General features: G+C 48.6%; 1 protein-coding gene across 1 annotated transcript in view; it reads right to left on the bottom strand.

The window, feature by feature from the left end:
• Positions 1 to 562: 562 nt before the first annotated feature.
• The window catches only part of MRTFA (myocardin related transcription factor A), a 235,698-nt gene continuing 217,353 nt past the window's right edge, over positions 563 to 18,907 (bottom strand). The window contains exons 16-18 of the mRNA XM_085601073.1: positions 10,169 to 10,255; positions 9,808 to 9,868; positions 563 to 5,910 (exon numbers count right to left, since the gene is read on the bottom strand). Coding sequence (XP_085457199.1) covers positions 5,378 to 5,910; positions 9,808 to 9,868; positions 10,169 to 10,255 — 681 coding nt within the window. The 3' untranslated portion in view covers positions 563 to 5,377. The remainder of the gene's footprint in view (positions 5,911 to 9,807; positions 9,869 to 10,168; positions 10,256 to 18,907) is intronic.

The following is an 18,907-nucleotide window of genomic DNA, read 5'->3' on the forward strand; positions in this document are numbered from 1 at the left end:
ATTTATGAGCGACGCCTGAACGTCACCCAAGAAGCCTGTCGGTCTCATCCATGCTTGGCATCGGAGCACCATGCTAGTTTTTAATGCTTTCCCTAAAAGGCTGATCGTGTCCAGGCCTGTGCTAAGTTGGAGCACAGTTCCTCTGGAACTATAGGCAAGATCTCCGCAATCATGTCCTATATTGTATGGGCATACCAACCCAGCAAACAGGTGGCCTTGACTGTTTGAAGGTCCAGGCTAGCTCATGAGATCATCTTCTTTTCGTATGTCTTCATTCTTTTCATCTCTATTCTGGTGCGGGGGGAGGGTATTGGGCTATACACCAGAATGTGTATATTATGTGTAGTGTTTGGCGACATGTCCTCTCTCGCTAAAGCCGACTGCCTGACTGACTGTAAGTGAGACCAAAAAAGGCACATAAAAACACATCAGTAGACACACATACATAATCACAAACACACACATGCAAACCTGCATTCAGGCTCACAAACAAGGCCCTCCCTGGTTGGGACATTAAGCATCCCTCCTCTAAACTGGAAACACACAGATTCAGGAAACGCCATTATTTGCTGAGATTCATCTCTATTTTTTTTATTTTTTCTTATTTCTTACTTATAAAAGATTTGCACAGAATTATATTCCACAGTTCATTCAGTTCCGATCCAAACCCTCTCCCCACCCACAATAAAAATCCCTTCACCTTTTGGGCTCTACGGGGGTGGTATAAGCCCCCCCCCCCAATCCCTTCCCGGTGGGAAGAGACTGTGTGAGATTCCATGGAGGTTCACCAGAGTCCTCCAGGATCCTCTTCTCAAGCACATTGAGCCTTCTAGACTCAAGTACAGGCCTCAGCTGCAAGAGGTCTCTATTTACATGGTACCGAGGGTCTTGCATGTAGTCCAGCAATATGTGAAACATGATGCACATCCAGTCTACCACCACCAGCTATAAAAGTCCAGTCACCACACCGGTTTAATCTATACTGCCCTCTTATCCAGAGCTAGACTACCCTGGGTCCCCCCAGCTCTATGAGTGGTTGGTATTCTTTTGCCCATCTTACAGAACAATCCAGAGGGCTACTGCCCTACAACTGTTCTTCAGAATGTTAAGGAACCCATATAAGAAACACATTTCTCTTTCCTCACCCCCATGTGGTTAAAAGGGAAACCACAATTCCTGGAGCAAAGGGGAGTTCACCTTTGTAAGGGAGCTGCAAACAAAGGAGTTATTACTGAGCCAAGAATGCAACAGGGAGATGAGCTATTAAAAGTCAGAGTGCTGCATGAAGAGGAAGTACAAAGTGCCAGGTGGTGTAACAAGAGAGGAAGTATCATTAGTCTGGACCGCCAGATGGAGAGGATGGATGCCCAGTTTGGGGTGGAATGGGCCTAAGACATGGTGCGGGTAGGAGGGTTATACCCAGTCTTACATGGCATGAGCAGAAGCGCTGCAGCAGTAACAAGATGGATAATGCCAGGGCAGTGAGCGCCATGGGAAGAGAAGGATATTGCCAAGCTCAGTAGAGTCCAAGCTTACAAGGTATAGCCAAGCACCGGGATGGCACAGACAGAAGAGATGTTGTCAGGTTTAGGAATGCTTCAGGCAAAGGAAGCATCACCCTGCCACATGATACCCAGGGAGGAGAACTCATCATCAGGCCTCGTGATACTACATGTAGCAAATTATTACTAATTTGGGAATGCCATGGGTCGATGCAGTTTCATCATCTTTGTGGAGTAGATATAGCTTAGGCCAAGAGTAGCAGGGGCCCCAGTCCAGGAACAATCAGGCTAGGAAATCCCTCATCTCTCTTGCTGTACAGCACTGAGCAAATACTATATACCTGAGCCTGCTAACTACCTGCCTACAAAGCAGTGTTTACAGAAGGGGCTTCACCTACCCTAACCCTTTTTAAGTGTGTTTCCAGGTCAAATTTATTCCAGGAAAAGTGATGCCACAGTAGGAATCCTCCCACGAATTCCTTCAACACAACACATGGTACCTCTGTTCATTATCTACCGTGGCAACAGTGTTGAGTGTGAAGCTGATAAATGCTTCCAAGGTGGGCTGTTAAAACTTACAATATGAATGCAGTATTCTGATACTCCTTCAAACTCAAAGCCACATGTCAAAAATCCAAAACCGAGCAGCACCCACTCAGGAGAAGCACAACAATAATTTCAATGAAAATACCCTGAGCCTGTGCTTGCAAAGCTGGCATCAACTTTAGTGTCAGAGTCCACACTATAGTGCTTAGTGAGAGTTATGTACAGAGGCCTATGTCGCTGCCTGACAGAACTCCACTAGCAGACTGGCTTTTCCTTCTGTGTCGAAGACTGAAATGTAAGCTGATAGGCCATACAACACAGGCTTGCATTTCTGCAAGGATTTGACCGTAGTACTTTGGTTCTTGACTTAAAGTGCCTTTGATATCCAGAGACCTGGCAGATACAGACTGATGTAGCTCAAATTACTATACAACTTTAGGAGCAACATTAAGGTCTGTCCTATCTCCTTCAGCTTCATGTTGAAAGACTGCATTGAAGGTTGGAAGAGAAAGCCTGAAATTCATGAACCTTTCAGCGTATGAAAAAGACACCAAGAAAGTGAGCCTGAAAGTTATCAATCGGAGATAGGTCCTGCTAACGAGTATGAAAGCCCGTTTCAGGGAAGCTAAAACCCAAACACCATGTGCATTAATAGAGGAGTTGTCTGAGATGAGGTGTACAATCTGCAGTTAAGAGCGAGATGAGATGTCAATGAAATTGTATTTCAAGACAAATACTGAAGAAAAAAGAAGCTATTAAGACCCCGCCCCCCAAATACTATTCTTAAATCCAGAAATCGCACAAAGGGGCTTAATCTACTTCAATGTAAACAAGGAATTTCATTCCATTTTGCAAGCCTGACAGCATCACGATTTTTCAAAATACCAAGTGGAAAATCTTTGATTTCTTGGTGGAGTCGTTTCATTCTACCTTGATGACTTCAAAAACTTTATCCAAAGATTCAGGCCGTCATTTACCCTTTAAAGAGGCGCACCTACAAACTGCGTCATTAGCGGAGAATAATGTTGCATTTAGTCTGGCTCAAGAGTTCCTGAGACCTGGAACTGAAATACTCTGAGACACTTGGTGTGAGTATAACAACTACCAAAGCCAAGATGACGCTACAGACTACTGCTTATTTGATTATTTTCATTTTCTGAACTAGCCGAAGTAGACTGCAAAGGGTCTAGCACCAAGGTTTCACTTCTATGGAGCTCCTGTCTTGCCCTCTTACTTGAGTAGAAACAAGTGACATTTGAGCTTCTTTGGTGAGATCAGATAATCCCCAGATATTACCTGCTTCTGGAAAACACTTTTTCAAGAAATCCCTAATCTTTAGCCCACAAAAGGAGCCTGTGAGTAGTTGTAATTATCTGCATTACAGATTTTCGAAAGAGAGAGGACAGCAGCACTTCATTAACTGTTGCGGGTGTTGGTGCAGTGACCTGAAGTTCAGGATGATGGTGGAGTAATAAAGAGCTCCTTTGAGAGGTCTATAATCTCCTCGCTCCTCTTGAGCAGTATCTACAGACATACACTTCTCCAACAGCACTCTAACACATTTTAGAAGCGCATCACCTCTAGTGAGGTATACATAATCAAAAGATTAACACTGCTTACAGAAAGGGCTAAGGTAAGGATCATTTCCTGAAGCCCGGGCTGTCCCCCAAGGACATCGCTGTAACCCTTAATATTACCAGGGTGGAAGGAGTGCTTCAACAAAAAGCTCCATTGGTGGGGCCATAAATTGTCTGCACTTGTCCCGTGTAGCTAGAATCAAGCACACACTCTGGAAATGTGCCAGACTGCGAGCAACAAGGCATTCTTGAATTTATTTTGGTAAATGCAGGAGAGTTCTGAAACTTATGATTCCTCTTCAGAGGCCATGAGAGATAGTCATCCCCCTACACAGAGGACCACATAAAAGCAACATCAGTTATGCACCTGGCATCTGGAAGAGCTGGGTATGCTGGCGGAGACTAAGAGAGGGAATGAAAACAGGCATCCGTCGGGATAGTTCAAATCCTCTATGACCCCAACCCTATATGAAATTTTGCTCTCAGCAAAACTTGAGTCTGAGAACAATGGATCGGACGGCCGCTTCACCTCGGTCTACTGGCAACGGTTGCTCTCTGCTGAGAGCATATTCGTCAGTGGAGAGGGGTCACGCCGATCCTGACTGCACGTCAAGGGAACACACCATCTCAAAGGGATCCTCCCTCTGCTTCTAGTGAGAATTCCTTATCGCAAAGGAATGCTGAAGGCATTGGTGATGATGCATAGACTACCAGTGTCAACCAAGGCGCTGGAATTGCTGAGGATTTTCATTTCATAAGGAGGGATCAACCTTCTCTTGTAGTCACTAAAAATCCATGTTGTAAGCTGGGCTACTACGGCCACTTCAAGACTTTAGTGGAAAAGAAGAGCTTTCTAGCCTCTGTGCTTGGCTTGGGGAAGAGGACCAGAGGCACCAGTGAAATCTATCCAATCAAAGTTTGAGTAATTGAAAGGTAAGAAAGCAATGGAATCCCTTTTGTTTTACTTTGAAGACCACATCAGCAGTTCAGCAAGTCTCAGCTCCAGTTAAATGTAGAGTCAAGATAGCTGGATGTAAGGTTGTTGCCTGCCCCAGATAAGACAAACACCTACCTAGCAGATTACTGCAAGAGAAACGTGACCTATGAACTGCTGGTGAGGTATCCTTCAACCAAATGTAGCTTGAGGGAGGATTCCAGCAGTGACACTCAGCCTTGAGCAAGCCAGAAGTTCGTTCAATTTAAAATAAATAAAATAAAAAAAACTTGCTGAATAGTGCATCTTTTAGATAGTCTCACGTCAGAAGGGGAAAGAATACCTTAGCTGCGTAGAGCTAACCATGAACACAAATGAATAAAACGGTTCAATAAGGTTTGGACAAGGACCCAAGCACTCTGGGAGATGTACTGCCTCCTGGCAGCTCATAATGTCTTGTATGTAGTGAGGCTCCCTGTTGCAGAGGGAGTTCTACTTCTGAGCTTTAGAAAGTAGTGGGGAGTACATTCAAGGAAGCTGGGTTTTTCGTGGAAGGGAACCTACAGTCCAAAGTGAAAGGAGCAAAGGAGCTTCAAAGACCTCCATTTCTCTTCCCCACCACCTCTGCCCCGAAGCAGACAACCTACTTAATTCACCACAATTCCTGGTTTCCTTGGATTCCACTAGCACCACAGGGTGTTCCTCACTTTATCCTTTGGTTTAGTACAACACAACCTCCCTACGGGTTGTCTCCTTTCAGTCTCTCATTGAGCTAACGGAGATTGACCATGTTGTGACTGGGGTGAGAAGAGGGTTATCTACAAACAAGCGTCCCAGTGTAGCTGCAGATCATGGCCGTCCAGGAAGTCTGTGGAGAAGACACTGGGCGTGGTGGTGCTGAGTGGCGCCAGGCTCATGGCCGGCACCCCGGAAAGCTCCAGCCAGTCCATGCTGTCCAAGTTGGCATCAGCCAGGTCCAGGCCAAGGCTGCCCACCCCGTCATGGGAAAAGTGCAAGTCTGAGGTGTCCATAGGGGAGGGCGGGTGGTCCAAGATGGCCGCACTGCTTAGCATCTCACTATGCAGGTCATCAATGAGAGAGAGGGGGGCTGTGCCATCCTGGTCCCCAGTCAGCAGCGGCACACCCGTTGTGCTCTCTAGGAAGTCCTCCAGCCGGCCTTGGGGTGAGGTGGAAGAGGGCTCACCAGAGCCAGCTGGGCTAGCAGGATACTGTTCTCCAGTGAGGTGACTGGATGGTGGCAAATCCCCTCTGGCCTCTGATGTCTCAGAGGGTGATGGTAGAGGGCCCTTTGGTGCTGATGGAGAGAGCTGCTTGAAGTCAACAGGAATCTCTGGGGGAGAAAAAGAGAGGAGGATCAGCAGGCTGCATTTACTCTAGCACAACCAATGGCGCGCATATCTTCGGCATACACTACTCATAAGACTTGTTACCTTATAGTTTAGGGTTTTATTTCAACCATACGTAATGGACATTTCTAATGTAACCCTTACCACTCTTGCATGGTTTTCTTTTAAAAAGACACCGCCACTCACCCACACATGGCGGCATGCTTCATACATGGAGTGGTCCACCATCAGCAGTGACTGTTGCTTTGCAGGCTGAACCAGAGCACTTGAGCATTTCGTTTGGATGAGACAGGTCTCAGTAAATTAAAATTAGATTAAATGTGGGCAACTTATTTGATATTTACTAATTATAAGATTACGAGCAAAGGGATAAGGTGACTAGATATTTTGGGACACCTCCATAATCTCTTACCAAATGAGTAACCTGCTTCTAAGTTACTTGATTGTGCAAAAAATGTGACATGGCTTTCGTCAGGACCCCTGGACCTTCCTAACTGGTCTGCGTTGACGTATATAGTCCTAGTTTTGGTGTGGCTAATGTAAGTTATATAACTTGTTGGCAAGGGTAATCAGGTATAGCGGCTATTATTCTATGGAGAGAACATTAAATCAAAACACACTGTCTCCGAACAACTTCAAAAAGCTGCAGGGAAACCAACTCACACCTCCCCCCTCCCTGAAATCCATACACGGTGCACACCCTATTAGTATCTGCTGCTATTAGATACCTCAGCTATGCAGAGAACATAAATTCACCCAGGTGTCCATGATGGGGTTTGCCTAATCCTAAATCTAAGGATTTGGGCAGAACAGATGCACTCTTTAAATACAGATTGATGAAATACTCTGTGCGAAATAAAGAAAAGGAGGCCTTATCATGGTGTTAGTGGAAATATGATGAATTATTGGGGTCTATGGATTGAAAAGCCTCGAAGATGTTCACCCTCGTGAACGAAACACGTTGGCTGAGGTTGTAACATGTTGGATATGAATAATGAAAAGATAAAAGATATCTAGAATATAAAATAAAGAAAAACCAAATAAACTTGACTTCTTTATATTTTTTTCTTGGGTGCACCGCTATATTTATGAATTGAAACAAAACACATTGGTTTAGTTGCTCAAGACCACAATTATCACGTTTATAGTTTCCAATCATCCTAATAAACGCGGAGTGAATACCGCAAGTGCTTACCACAAATTATATATTAACCCAAGTAAACATCATTCGAAGTTCTGTGGCACTGTAAACTGCATGTGTTGTGAAAAGACTGCAGTCTAGTCTGGTTCACTCAGATTATTTCATCCTTAACTCAAACGAGACTAGAGATAGAAGCCACCCATCACCCCATCTGTCCAATGCAGGGAGTCTGCTCTCAGAGTTGCTCCTGTGGATACACCTCCTTTGGTGCCTTAGTTAATTGGCGATGGGGACACAGTTTGTTCCTAATGGAAGATGATTACTCAGTAGTGCGTGAGTAGCATCGTGCCCTACATAACTGCATCTTGTGAGGCATCATTATATCAAAATGTGTCATCCTAACTCTGTTTATCACCATGAGGGAAGTCTGGGGATTGTACTGTTAAAATGTTAAAACACTTGTCCTAGTCCTGTGTTCTCGGTTTCAAACTGGCACACATCTTCATTTCAGCATCAACACTTCACCCTAAAGGGCCAAACTAGTCGAGAGGCGGTGGGGTGAGGACTGGCAGACCCAGCTTAGGATGGGGATTTGAAAGTGTGGAACAAAGGGCAGGACAACTTTCACATCCTCCGAGATCACGGTATGAAATCTAGGTTACACCTATGTAATTATATTTTGGAAAAGCATAACGTTTGAAATTAACAGTGCAAAACTTTTAGCTCAAGTGATTACAATTAATTTAATTGTCATGTATTGCAGAGAGGAGGTTGGAAGTTTTTTTTTATTTTTTAACTTCGGTTCAAACTTCATGTCTTTTAAACTATGTGTTTCAAACTTCTAATGCAATACTCAAGAGTGGTGATGAGAGAGGGACTAAGTTAATTCCAACACCAGGATCATAAGAAGGCCTCTTGGGTGTTACCCTTTTTCAGTGTTTATTTCTCTCCATGATACAATCATGTGAATAAGGAGAGGGAGGGCACTAAGTTTCGTGCCGTTACGTCCTCTCCCACAGCTCATTTTCTTTTCAGAGTGTTTGGGGGCACGATCCAGATTGGAGAGTTCACAATTCCAGTTTAAGAGAAGTTTTGAGGTCACCAAGGCTTGGCCTTGAGCTGGAATACTTAAGTGACATCATGAAACAAGGCGAGGAGGGATGGTGATACAACTTAAAAAGCAGAGTGATATTCCGATTTCTCCGATATCTGTTCTATCTCCTGTTTCCTTCTACTCTTCCCTCTTGTTTCAGGGTGGTAAGACAGAATGTCAAATGTGGTTTGTCAAGGAGATCAAATTACAGCTCAAATGGGAACAAAGTGGGCTCAGGAGTCTTTAAGAACATGCCGTCTCTCAAAGATGGAAAGTGATACATTATTGGCGAGTGGCCCAGGACGATAAATTGCAGCTCAAATGAGGACAAATTGGCCTCAGGTCCCTCAACAGCCTACAGTCGGTCATCTCTCAAGGGATACAAAGTGAGATGCAGAGGGTGAGTGACAGGAGTTGTCAAATTCTAGCCTAGATGTGGGTTTAGTGGGTCAGGGATCAGAAGCTGTCTACAGTCTGAAGTATCTCATGGTTGTGGTAAACGAGACAACAGCGAAGGACAGAGGATGTGAAATTCAAGAATAGCTGTCCACTCACTATGGCAAGTCAAAGGATGTAAGTAAGTATAATTGTAACCAAACTTTGGGATGACAGACTGTGGCTCAGGAGAGAGCATGGGGTAGATTGGGGAGATAGAAAATTGATATCCTTATCCAAGGCAGCTCTTAACCATCCTTGTTGAAAACACTCCTACTGCCCCTAAAGCCCAGCTGGGCTCACAGTCACTCCAGCCCTAACGATCAGCAATGATCCTCCACTAGCACCCTTCCACACTTTTCTAGACCCCTGCTCAACTTCACACCAAAACCTATCTTAATTTCAGATTGTCCACTTGCACCACGTAAAACCTATGCACGGGACTCAGACTCGCCCAAACTCCACTGTCCTCATTCATCTCTTATTGTCTTCCAGCACCCTCCCTGACTCTGCATAAGAACCAGGCACTCCAGACCCTACCTTCACCTTAGATTGTCTACAGCACCCTTCTCCTGAGACTGAGGTTAATTTTCACTCCCGACCCCATGTTTAGTGGCAATTGTCCACTGCACTCACCAACAGGCCTCCGGCGACCACAGCTCAACTCCACTCTAGATCCCACCTTAACATCTGATTACCCATCAGTACCCTACCCTATCACTTCTCCTGAGACTCCGGCTCCCCTACATTCGCAACTCCATCTTTAACTTTCATCATCCACAGGTTACTTCACTTCTCTGTCCAAGACACAAGCTCTCCTATTATCTGAACCTAATGTTAACCTGTACTTTTAGAAGGTGCCTTTAGTTTGAGAACCCAGCTCCATCTTATGACCAATCATCCACCAGCACCCTCCTCCTGAGCCCCCAGTCTACCTACATTCCACACTCCACCTTCACCTCAGATTGTTCATAGCACACTCCTGCTGAGACTCAAGCTTACTTACTATCATGATCCGACCTTCATATCAGAGTGCCCAGAGGCACTCTCCCCTCCTCCACCTGAAACCTAAACTCTGTACCCCCATATTCACCTATGACCGCTCACCAGCAACTATTCAACCCGAGACCTAGGCCTACCTCCACAGAAGACCATAACTTCACCTCTCAATGTCCACAGCCACCCTCCCTCTCCTCCTAAGAAGTCTCTCACCTCCACTCCGTATCAGGATGTCGAACAAGTCATCCATCTGCTGGCTGGAGGTTCGGCTCTCCTGAAAGCACAACACAGAGTTATTGCAGTACTGTCCGTGATAAAGGGTGCACCCAACCATGCCCTCAACCCAAGCAGTGTGCACAAGCCAGAGTTTAACCAGAACATGGAAACCCCTACCCTCCCAAACCACCAAGCCCCATCACTCTTCCAACACACTCTGAACAATACCAAAAAAAAACATGACAACAAACTTGTCAAAAGCTACCCAAACGTGTGTCAGGGTCACAAGAAAGGAGAACAGAGCAGTGAAGCATGTAGTTGAAATGCCCGATGTTAGAAAAATACAGAGGTAACTCACTTGGTTTATAGAGTTGATGAGTTGGAGAATAGATGTTGTGGGAAGAATGTTGGAATTTTGGGTGTCCCAGAGGACAGAGATGGAGTTCTGGAAGAAAAGCAGAGGATTGCTCTTCATAAATAGTGCGCAGTAGTAGGACAACACATACTGGGAAAAACACTCAGAGGAACCACCCTCTCTAAGCCACAGACTTAGGAAGAACCACAATGAGCTTCAACAAAGCATAGACATTGGAATTTAAGAGTATGTGTATTTTCACGCTCTATTGTTTGTTTTGCTCACAAAGAATGAAAAGCCCCATCGAATGGATGAAAGGCTTTATTCTCTAGTCTAGGGCGGATACCGGAGAACAAACAATTACTTACCTGAAGACGGTTAAAGGTCATAGATTAAGCATGCTTTCCATATCCCCGAAACCTAGAGGTCATATCTTTAATAAACATCAAAAAAAGAGACTCCTTTAGGTATTATCAGAGGGAATCTCTGTAAACAGAACAGATAAGGTCAACCAGAACTCCAGAATCCTCTTGCCCTTGGTGCCGCTGTCTGAATCCTTTAGTTGTGGAGAAGCATTAACCTATGAGCTAAACTCTAAAACCAGAGCTGCAGGCAAGCCACGCCATTCCTTACCTTCGGTAACAGTGCATCTGGTAGAGACATATTCTAGTTGTAGATTGCTTACATTGTGAATTTCCCCCACGTGTCAGTCTGGATCTGGAGATTTTTCATCAGCAGTACCCCTGCGCGTCAGTAGGTGGGATCTGTCTGCTCAGCATCCGTCGTCGTCGTTCTCACCGGAAACGATGTTCCGGGACCTATATAGATGCCACCAGGGTGAGCGGACGTCAGTTCTTAGCACGACTTTCCACACCAGAAGCGCAGAGCCACGAAAGACACTGACCACTGGTGTGTCAAAACTAGGGCCCTTTAGGGGGGGTCTCTATCCCTAGACATCAGATCCCAGAGTGCGGAGGATGGGCGGGGCGATAAGGAATCTACAACTAGAACATGTTTCGACCAGCTACACCGTTACCGAAGGTAAGTAACTTATTCATCTGATAGAGACTCTAGTTGTAGATGCCTTACCTTGTAAATAGATACCCCAGCAATACCAATCCCCGAGGAGGGTCTGCAAACCAAGATCACATGAGAAAGTCCAGGAGGACCGAAAGGGCAAAGTACTCGTTCCTCCGGACTTGGCTGTCCAGGCAGTAGTGTCTGGTAAACGTGTGCAGAGATGCTCACATTGCTACCTGTCAAATATCCAGGACTAGGACTCCTCGTGCTAACACAGTAGTTGCCGCTGTTGCTCTAGTAGAGTGAGCGCGCAACCCCGCAGGAGGTTCCTCTTTGCCAATGTGTAGCACAATTTAATGCAGACGACAACCCATCGAGAGATGGTCCTTCTCTGTACTGTCTGACCTTTCTTGGCACTCATCCACCCAGAAGTCTTTTGTAAGATCCAGATAAAAAGACAGCACGTTTTGGGTCCAGGCAGTTTAGTCTCTCCTCTTCCTTGGAGGGATGCTGGGGTGGGTAAAAGGTGGGCAGAGTAATGGACTATCTCACATGAATGGGTGTGACCACTTTAGGAAGGAGCAAAGTAGTTGTACGAAGTACCGCTTTATCTGGATGAACAGACAGATAGGGAGGCTTGGAAGACAGAGCCTGGAGTTCGCTAACCCTGTGAGCAGAGGTGATGGCAATAAGGAAAGCAGCCTTAAGGGTTAAAAGTTTGAGAGGGAAATTAAGAAGAGGCTCAAAGGGAGCACACATAAGGAAAGTCAAGACCAAATTTAAATCCCATTGGGGCATTATGAAAGGAAACAAGTGAGTAAGGCCCTTAAGGAATCTGTGCACAAATGGAGATTAGAACAAAGAAGGCTGATCTGGAAGTTTCAGTAAGGCAAAAATAGATGAAAAATAACCCTTAAGGGTGCCCAACGCAGAACCCTGCTGGGCCCAAGAAAGTATATACAAGTGAACCTCCGAAAGAGGGGCAGAAAGGGGATCAACAGCCTTTGTTATGCACCATGCCACCACTTTGTTCCATCTACTAGCGTATACCGTTTTAGTGGAGGGAGGCCTGGCTGCCAAGATGACATCACAGACTTCTGGTGGAAGTTCAAAAGCTGTTCACTGCCACTGCTCAACTGCCACACAAGGAGGTGGAGGCTGGACAGGTTCGGGTGAAGAACCGTCCCCTGTTGCTGCGACAAAAGATCCGCCTGAGGGGGGCAGTCTGATCGGAGGATCGATGGCCAGGCTCAGAAGGTCAGAATACCAGACTCTTTGTGCCCAATCCTGAGCCACAAGAATTACTTCTGGAGCACTCTGAGCAGAAGTGGAATAGGTGAAAAGGAGTAGGAGGCCGAAGCTTCACTCACGACACAAAGCGTTGCCGAGTGCTGCCTTGGAAACTCCAACGCGCAAAACTGCTGACATTGCGCATTCTCTTCAGAGGTAAACAGATCTAACCAAGACTTTCCTCACCGCTGAAAGAGACTTTGTGCCACCTCCGGAGGGAGATGCCGTTCAGGATTGACCAGGCACCAATGGCTAAGTTAGTCTGCTCTGGTGTTCAGAGAATCCACCAGGTGCTAAACCACCAGGGATATGCCCTGATGTTCCAACCATTTCCAGAAAAAGGGTTCACGACCCAACCCCGCCCTGTTTGTTGTAGTACCACATGGTGGTGGTGTTGTCGGTGAACACCTGCACCACTTTAGCTTTGAGAGAGTGAAGGAATGCCTTCAGCGCCAGTCTGATTGCCCGGAGCTCCAAAAGGTTAATATGGAGACCGGACTCCGCCAGAAACCAAACGCCTCTGATCATCACCTCTCCCAGTTGGCTGCCCCATCCCAGGAGTGACGCATCCGTCACCACTGTCAGATCTGGTTGGGGAAGGGAGAGGGGTCCTCTGACCCAATCTTGGTTTGGTAGCCACTGCTGCAGTTAGTGTGCAAGTCCCTCCGAGATCGGGACATAGTCGGATATATTCCCTTGATGCTGCGCCCATTGGGACTTCAGGTCCCACTGCACTGCCCGCATATGCCATTATGCCATCTGCCATGTTCCACCAGAAGGATGCAGGAGACCATGAGGCCCAGCAGCCTCAGATTCATTCTCACCAAAATACAGACGAGAGGCTAAAACATCAGAATCATAGCCCGAATATCCGGGAATCGCTGCTTGAGAGGACAGGCCCGAACTGCACTGTGTCCAGAATCGCCCCGATGAAAGGGAGCGATTGAGAGGGAATCAGGTATGACTTTGGCACGTTGACAATGAACACCAGTGAGTGCAGGAGGTCTGCCGTAGTCTGGAGGTGGGAGACGACCGCTTGGGGCGAGCCAGTCTTCAACAGCCAGTCATTGATATAGGGGAAGGCTGGCACCCCAGATCTGCAACCACCACCATCCCTTTTGTGAATACCCAAGGGGCATTGGTGAGGCCAAAGGGGAGCACGGTGAACTAAAAGTGCTTGTGGCCCACTGTGAACCGTAAGTAATGTCTATGGGCTAGCAGGACAGGAATCTGGAAATAAGCGTCCTGCAAGTCCAATGCTACCATCCAGTCTCATGGGTCAAGGGCAGACAGGACCTGGGCCAAAGTGAGCATTTTGAACTTCTCCTTCTGGAGGAAGAAGGAGTAGTTTCTTTTCTGTAACTCCAGTTCTGTAGTAGGGGTATCTCTGTTATAGTCATAATCTAGTGAATAGTCCCGCCCATGTGCGTGGACCCCGGAGCAATAAAAAATAATCTCTAAAGGTGACAAATCATGCAGACCTGCATACACCTTTAAGAGAGAATTTAATTTAAAGACAGATAATGCAGGGCTTAGAACAGGATACTGTGCCTTTAAGAAAACTTTCCAGATTTCCAGAACTTTACCCAGTATCCCAGAATGCCCAGCAGGTCCCATTTACTTTCAGTTCTTTTTGAAGGCGTAGCACGCCAGACCTGTAGCATTCTTCATATGAATAATTATCTCTCCACCGGGGAGGAGGGCGGGCGCTTATGACTATAACAGAGATACCCCTACTACAGAACTGGAGTTACAGAAAAGAAACTACTCCTTCTGTAGTAGGGGATCTCTGTGTATAGTCATAATCTAGTGAATAGAATGGCAAGCCCATCCCCACACAACAACAGCGGTGGAGAACAACAAGACAAAAAACCACTACTGTGCGAACAAATTTCGCAGCGAAGCCTGCCCAACCTGAGCATCTGCCGTGGCATCCGAGTCCAGACAGTAATGCGCAGCAAATGTATGGACCGACTTCCAAGTGGCCGCCTTACAGATTTCTGCAATAGGAACATTACGCAGCAAAGCCGTCGTGGCAGCTTTGCCCCTGGTGGAATGAGCCTTAGGCTTACCCCCTAAGGTCTTATTAGCCTTTTGATAACACAATTGTATGCAGGACACAATCCACCGAGAAATGGACTGCTTAGAGGTCGCAAGACCAGTCCTGACTGAGCCATAATTAACAAACAATTGGTCAGACCTACGAATATCCTTGGTCTTATCCAGATAAAATTTCAACACCCTCCGAACATCCAGGGAATGGAGAGACCTTTCCGCTGGCGAAGAGGGATTCTGAAAGAACGTAGGTAAAGTTATGGTTTGGTTGACATGAAAGTCAGAGATAACCTTAGGCAGAAATTTAGGGTGAGTACGCATCACAACCTTAGCAGCATGAAATACAGTATAAGGTTCTTGACAACATAATGCCTGAAGTTCACTCACCCTGCGGGCCGATGTAATGGCCACTAGGAACGCCGCCTTCCAGGATAGGTGCTGCAATGAAGCCTTGTGAATGGGTTCAAAAGGCTCCTTCATCAGTCTGGACAGCACCACATTCAAGTCCCAGGAAGGAGAGGGAAGTCTGACGGGAGGAAACACTTTCTTCAAGCCTTCCAAAAAATCCTTGACCACAGGGATCTGAAAGAAGGAAGTCTGTGAAGGGCATTTCCTGTAAGCAGTCAAAGCAGCCAGATGAACCTTAATGGAATGGAAATTAAGGCCAGACTGCGCCAGATGTAAAAGGTACGGAAGGATGACATCTTCCTTACATGTCGTCGGATCAAAGTTCTTGGACTTACACCAGATACAGAACCTCTTCCACTTGTAAGCATAGGATGTTCTAGTGGAAGGTCGTTTAGACTCCTTCAGTATGTCCATACAATCGTCTGGTAGATTCAGATGGCCATATTGCACTATTTCAGGAGCCATGCCGCCAAACTCAAAGACGAGTGGCTGGGGTGCACCATCCGCCCCCCGAACTTCGTGAGAAGGTCCGGCCTGCACGGCAACCGCATGTGAGGAAGGAGAGACCGGTGAAGTAGGTCCGTGAACCACCACTGTCTGGGCCACTCCGGGGCGATCAGGATCATCCGCGCCCTGGACTGGGACAGCTTGATGAGCACTGCCGGAATCAGGGGAATGGGTGGACAAAGCGTACAGAAAGCTGTTCGACCAATCGATCCATAGCGCATTCCCCAGCGTCCCCCGCTGGTAGTACCTGGATGCGAAGTCTCGGCATTTGCTGTTTTCGGCGGTGGCGAACAGATCTACGACTGGAGTCCCCCACCTTGCGAAGACTTCTCCTAGTACTTCGTCGTTTATGACCCATTCGTGGTTTTCCTGAATCAGCCTGCTCAAGGCGTCCGCCTGAGCATTCTGCACCACTGGCAGATGCGTGGCCGTAATAGTCAGTCCTCGGGCCAGCAGCCAGCGCCAGATCGCCTGCGCCTCCTGCGACAGAGTGCGCGATCTCGACCCCCCCTGCTTGTTGAGGTAATACATCGTGGTTGTATTGTCCGTCTGTATCAGCAGCGAGTTGGTCTGGAAGGACGGAAGGAAGGCCTTCAGTGCCAGGAAGACAGATCTGAGTTCCAGGAAATTGATGTGGTACGTCGATTCTAAAGAAGACCACTTTCCTTGAATCTGCAAGTCCCCGGAATGCACTCCCCAGCCCTGGAGAGACGCATCCGTCACGACACTCGTCGTGGGAATGTCCTTGTGGAAGGGAACCCCCTTGAGGAGGTTTTCCGCCGAACACCACCACTTCAGAGACTGAAGAGCATGCAGCGACAGTCGTATCTTGTCGTCCCAAGAGCCTGTCCTCTGATCCCACTGATCCTCCAAGCACTCCTGCAGTGGTCTCATGTGTAGCCGTGCGTGAGGCGCGAGGAAGATACAGGAGGCCATCGATCCCAGTAGAGAAGACACCTTCCTCACTGTCGTCGATGGAGCAGTCCTGAGGTCCTGAGCCTTCCGAAGGAGTGATAACCGTCTCTCCTCCGAAGGAGACACGCTTGCTGACCGCGTATCGATGGAGGCTCCCAGGTACTGTATGCACTGGACCGGAGTCGGGACCGATTTGGACATGTTGACGTGTAACCCCAGCTTGTGCAAGAGAGCGCACGTCCATCGGAAGTGATCTTGCGCTTCCGAGAAGGATGAAGCCTTGATCAGCCAATCGTCCAGATACGGGTAGACAAACACCTTGTTCTTTCGCAGATGTGCCGCCACCACCGCCATGCACTTCGAGAAGGTCCTGGGCGCAGACTTTAGCCCGAATGGCAGTACTGTGTATTGATAGTGATTGGCGCCGACTTGGAATCGCAGGAACTTCCTGTGCTTCCGTGCTATGGGCACGTGGAAGTACGCATCCTGTAGATCTATGGCACAGAGCCAGTCTCCCCGTTGCAGCTGAGGGTAAATCTGGTGCAACGATAGCATGCGAAACTTCTCTCTGCGAATCCATTTGTTTGCCTGTCGCAAATCCAGAATGGGCCTGAACTCGTTCTTGTCCTTCTTGCGAACGAGGAAGAACCGAGAGTACAGACCTCTTCCTCTTTGAGACAGAAGTACCTCTTCTACCGCCTTTTTTCTCAACAAGATGTCTGCCTCCGCCTGGAGCTCTCTCAGCTGGAACCGAGAGCTGACCGGCGGAATCGCTGGAGGCGGGCTGATAAACCGAAGACTGTATCCATTGCAAACAATATTCAGCACCCACTTGTCCGGAGTAATTTTTCTCCACTCTGCCGGAAAAAGTTGAATGCTTCCCCCCACTGGAGTGGGTAACGGTTGAGGGGGAAGTAGCCGCTCAGGGCCGAGACCCCGCCGGGCCCTTGGTAGTGGTAGTCGCCTGCTGGCCTCCTCTACCCCTCTGGCGCTTCTGGAAGGGCTTCCGGAACTGCTGCTGTTGGTGCTGCTGCTGTCCCGAACCCTGCCCACGCCCTCTGCCCGAAGACCCGAACCGCCTCTGGAACGGGCGCTTCTTCTTCTCGGCCTTCTCCAACCCGACGGCCGTCAGGGTTTCCGCCTCCGCCTTCATGCGGGCCATCTCATCATCCGCATGTTTCCCGAACAGTGTTTCCCCCGAAAAGGGCAGGTTGGCCACTCTGTGCTGCGCCTCTGGTTTGAGGGACGTCAGGCGCAGCCACGAATGCCGCCTCTGGTGGACGCCATGACAGTAGGCGTGGGCGGCCAACAAGGAGACATCCGCCGCCGCGCCGATCACCTGATTCGAAACCAGCATGCCTTCACGCACTGTTTCCAAGAAGTCCTCCTTCCTGTCCCGGGGCAGCAGGTCCGCATACTGCTGCAGGGACTCCCACAGGGCCCGGTCGTAACGCCCCAACAAAGCCCCTGCACTCGCCGCCTTCATGGTGGTGGCGGCGGTCCCACACACCTTCCTGTCCGCAGAATCCAGCCAGCGGCTTTCTTTGTCAGGCGGGACCGTCGATGAAGGAGCGGTCGCATGTTGTTTCCTCGCCGCCGTCACGATGACCGAATCCGGCTTCGGGTCCACCCTCAAAAAGGTAGGGTCCGACTCCGGGGCCCTATACTTTTTCATGAGCCTGGAGGGGGCGGCTTTCGTCACCGCGGGAGTGAGGAACAGCTCCAACGCGGGCTCCACCAGTCCTGGTACAAGAGGCAGTAGAGGGCGAGACAGATGTTTCTTATGAAGTGTCTCGAATATCACGGACGTCGTGGGTGTTGGAACTGTCACCGTGATACCCAACTTTGCTGCCCCTCTCAACAGCACCTCTTGGAAAGAGACCAAATCGTCCACCGGAGACACCCTAGTCCCCGGCGAGTCCGACAGCGTCGGTGAAAAATCTCTGGTCGAGGACCGCGTGTGCGACCTGGACCTGTGCCTCCTACGGCGTCGTCCTGAGTCCGACGATGACCGTCCATGGCTCCGCGATCTTCTCCTCCTGAGAGAGCAGGAGCGTGACCTCTTCGGCTTCGGTCTGCCCGCTGGTCTAGCCGGTCCCGGCGACCGTGGATGTCGCGGCCTCGGAGTCCCCTGCGGCGGAGTCGGGTACCTCGGAAGGGAAACCGACCGCGGAGGAACTGCCGGCGGGCCCAACGGAGTGCGTGGTAATGAACGAGGTGGGGGCAGCGGAGGCAGTGGCGGTGGAGGTGGCGGTGGTGTTGGCGGTGGTGGTGGAGGCGGAGTCGGAGGTGGTGGAGGAGGAGGAGGCGGTGGCGTAGGCATCCGAGGAGGCGTATACACCACAGAGTACACCGATCCCGATGACTCTCTCTTCGACGGCGACCTTCGCCTCGACGGCGACCTCCGCCTCGACGGCGACCTCCGTCTCGACGGCGACCTCCGTCTCGACGGCGATCTGTGCCTCGACGGCGATGGCGATCTGTGCCTCGACGGCGATGGCGATCTGTGCCTCGACGGCGATCTGTGCCTCGACGGCGATCTTCTTG

Source organism: Triturus cristatus, chromosome 4_2 (genome assembly GCF_964204655.1).
Source record: "Triturus cristatus chromosome 4_2, aTriCri1.1, whole genome shotgun sequence".
Classification (NCBI taxonomy): Eukaryota; Metazoa; Chordata; class Amphibia; order Caudata; family Salamandridae; genus Triturus; species Triturus cristatus.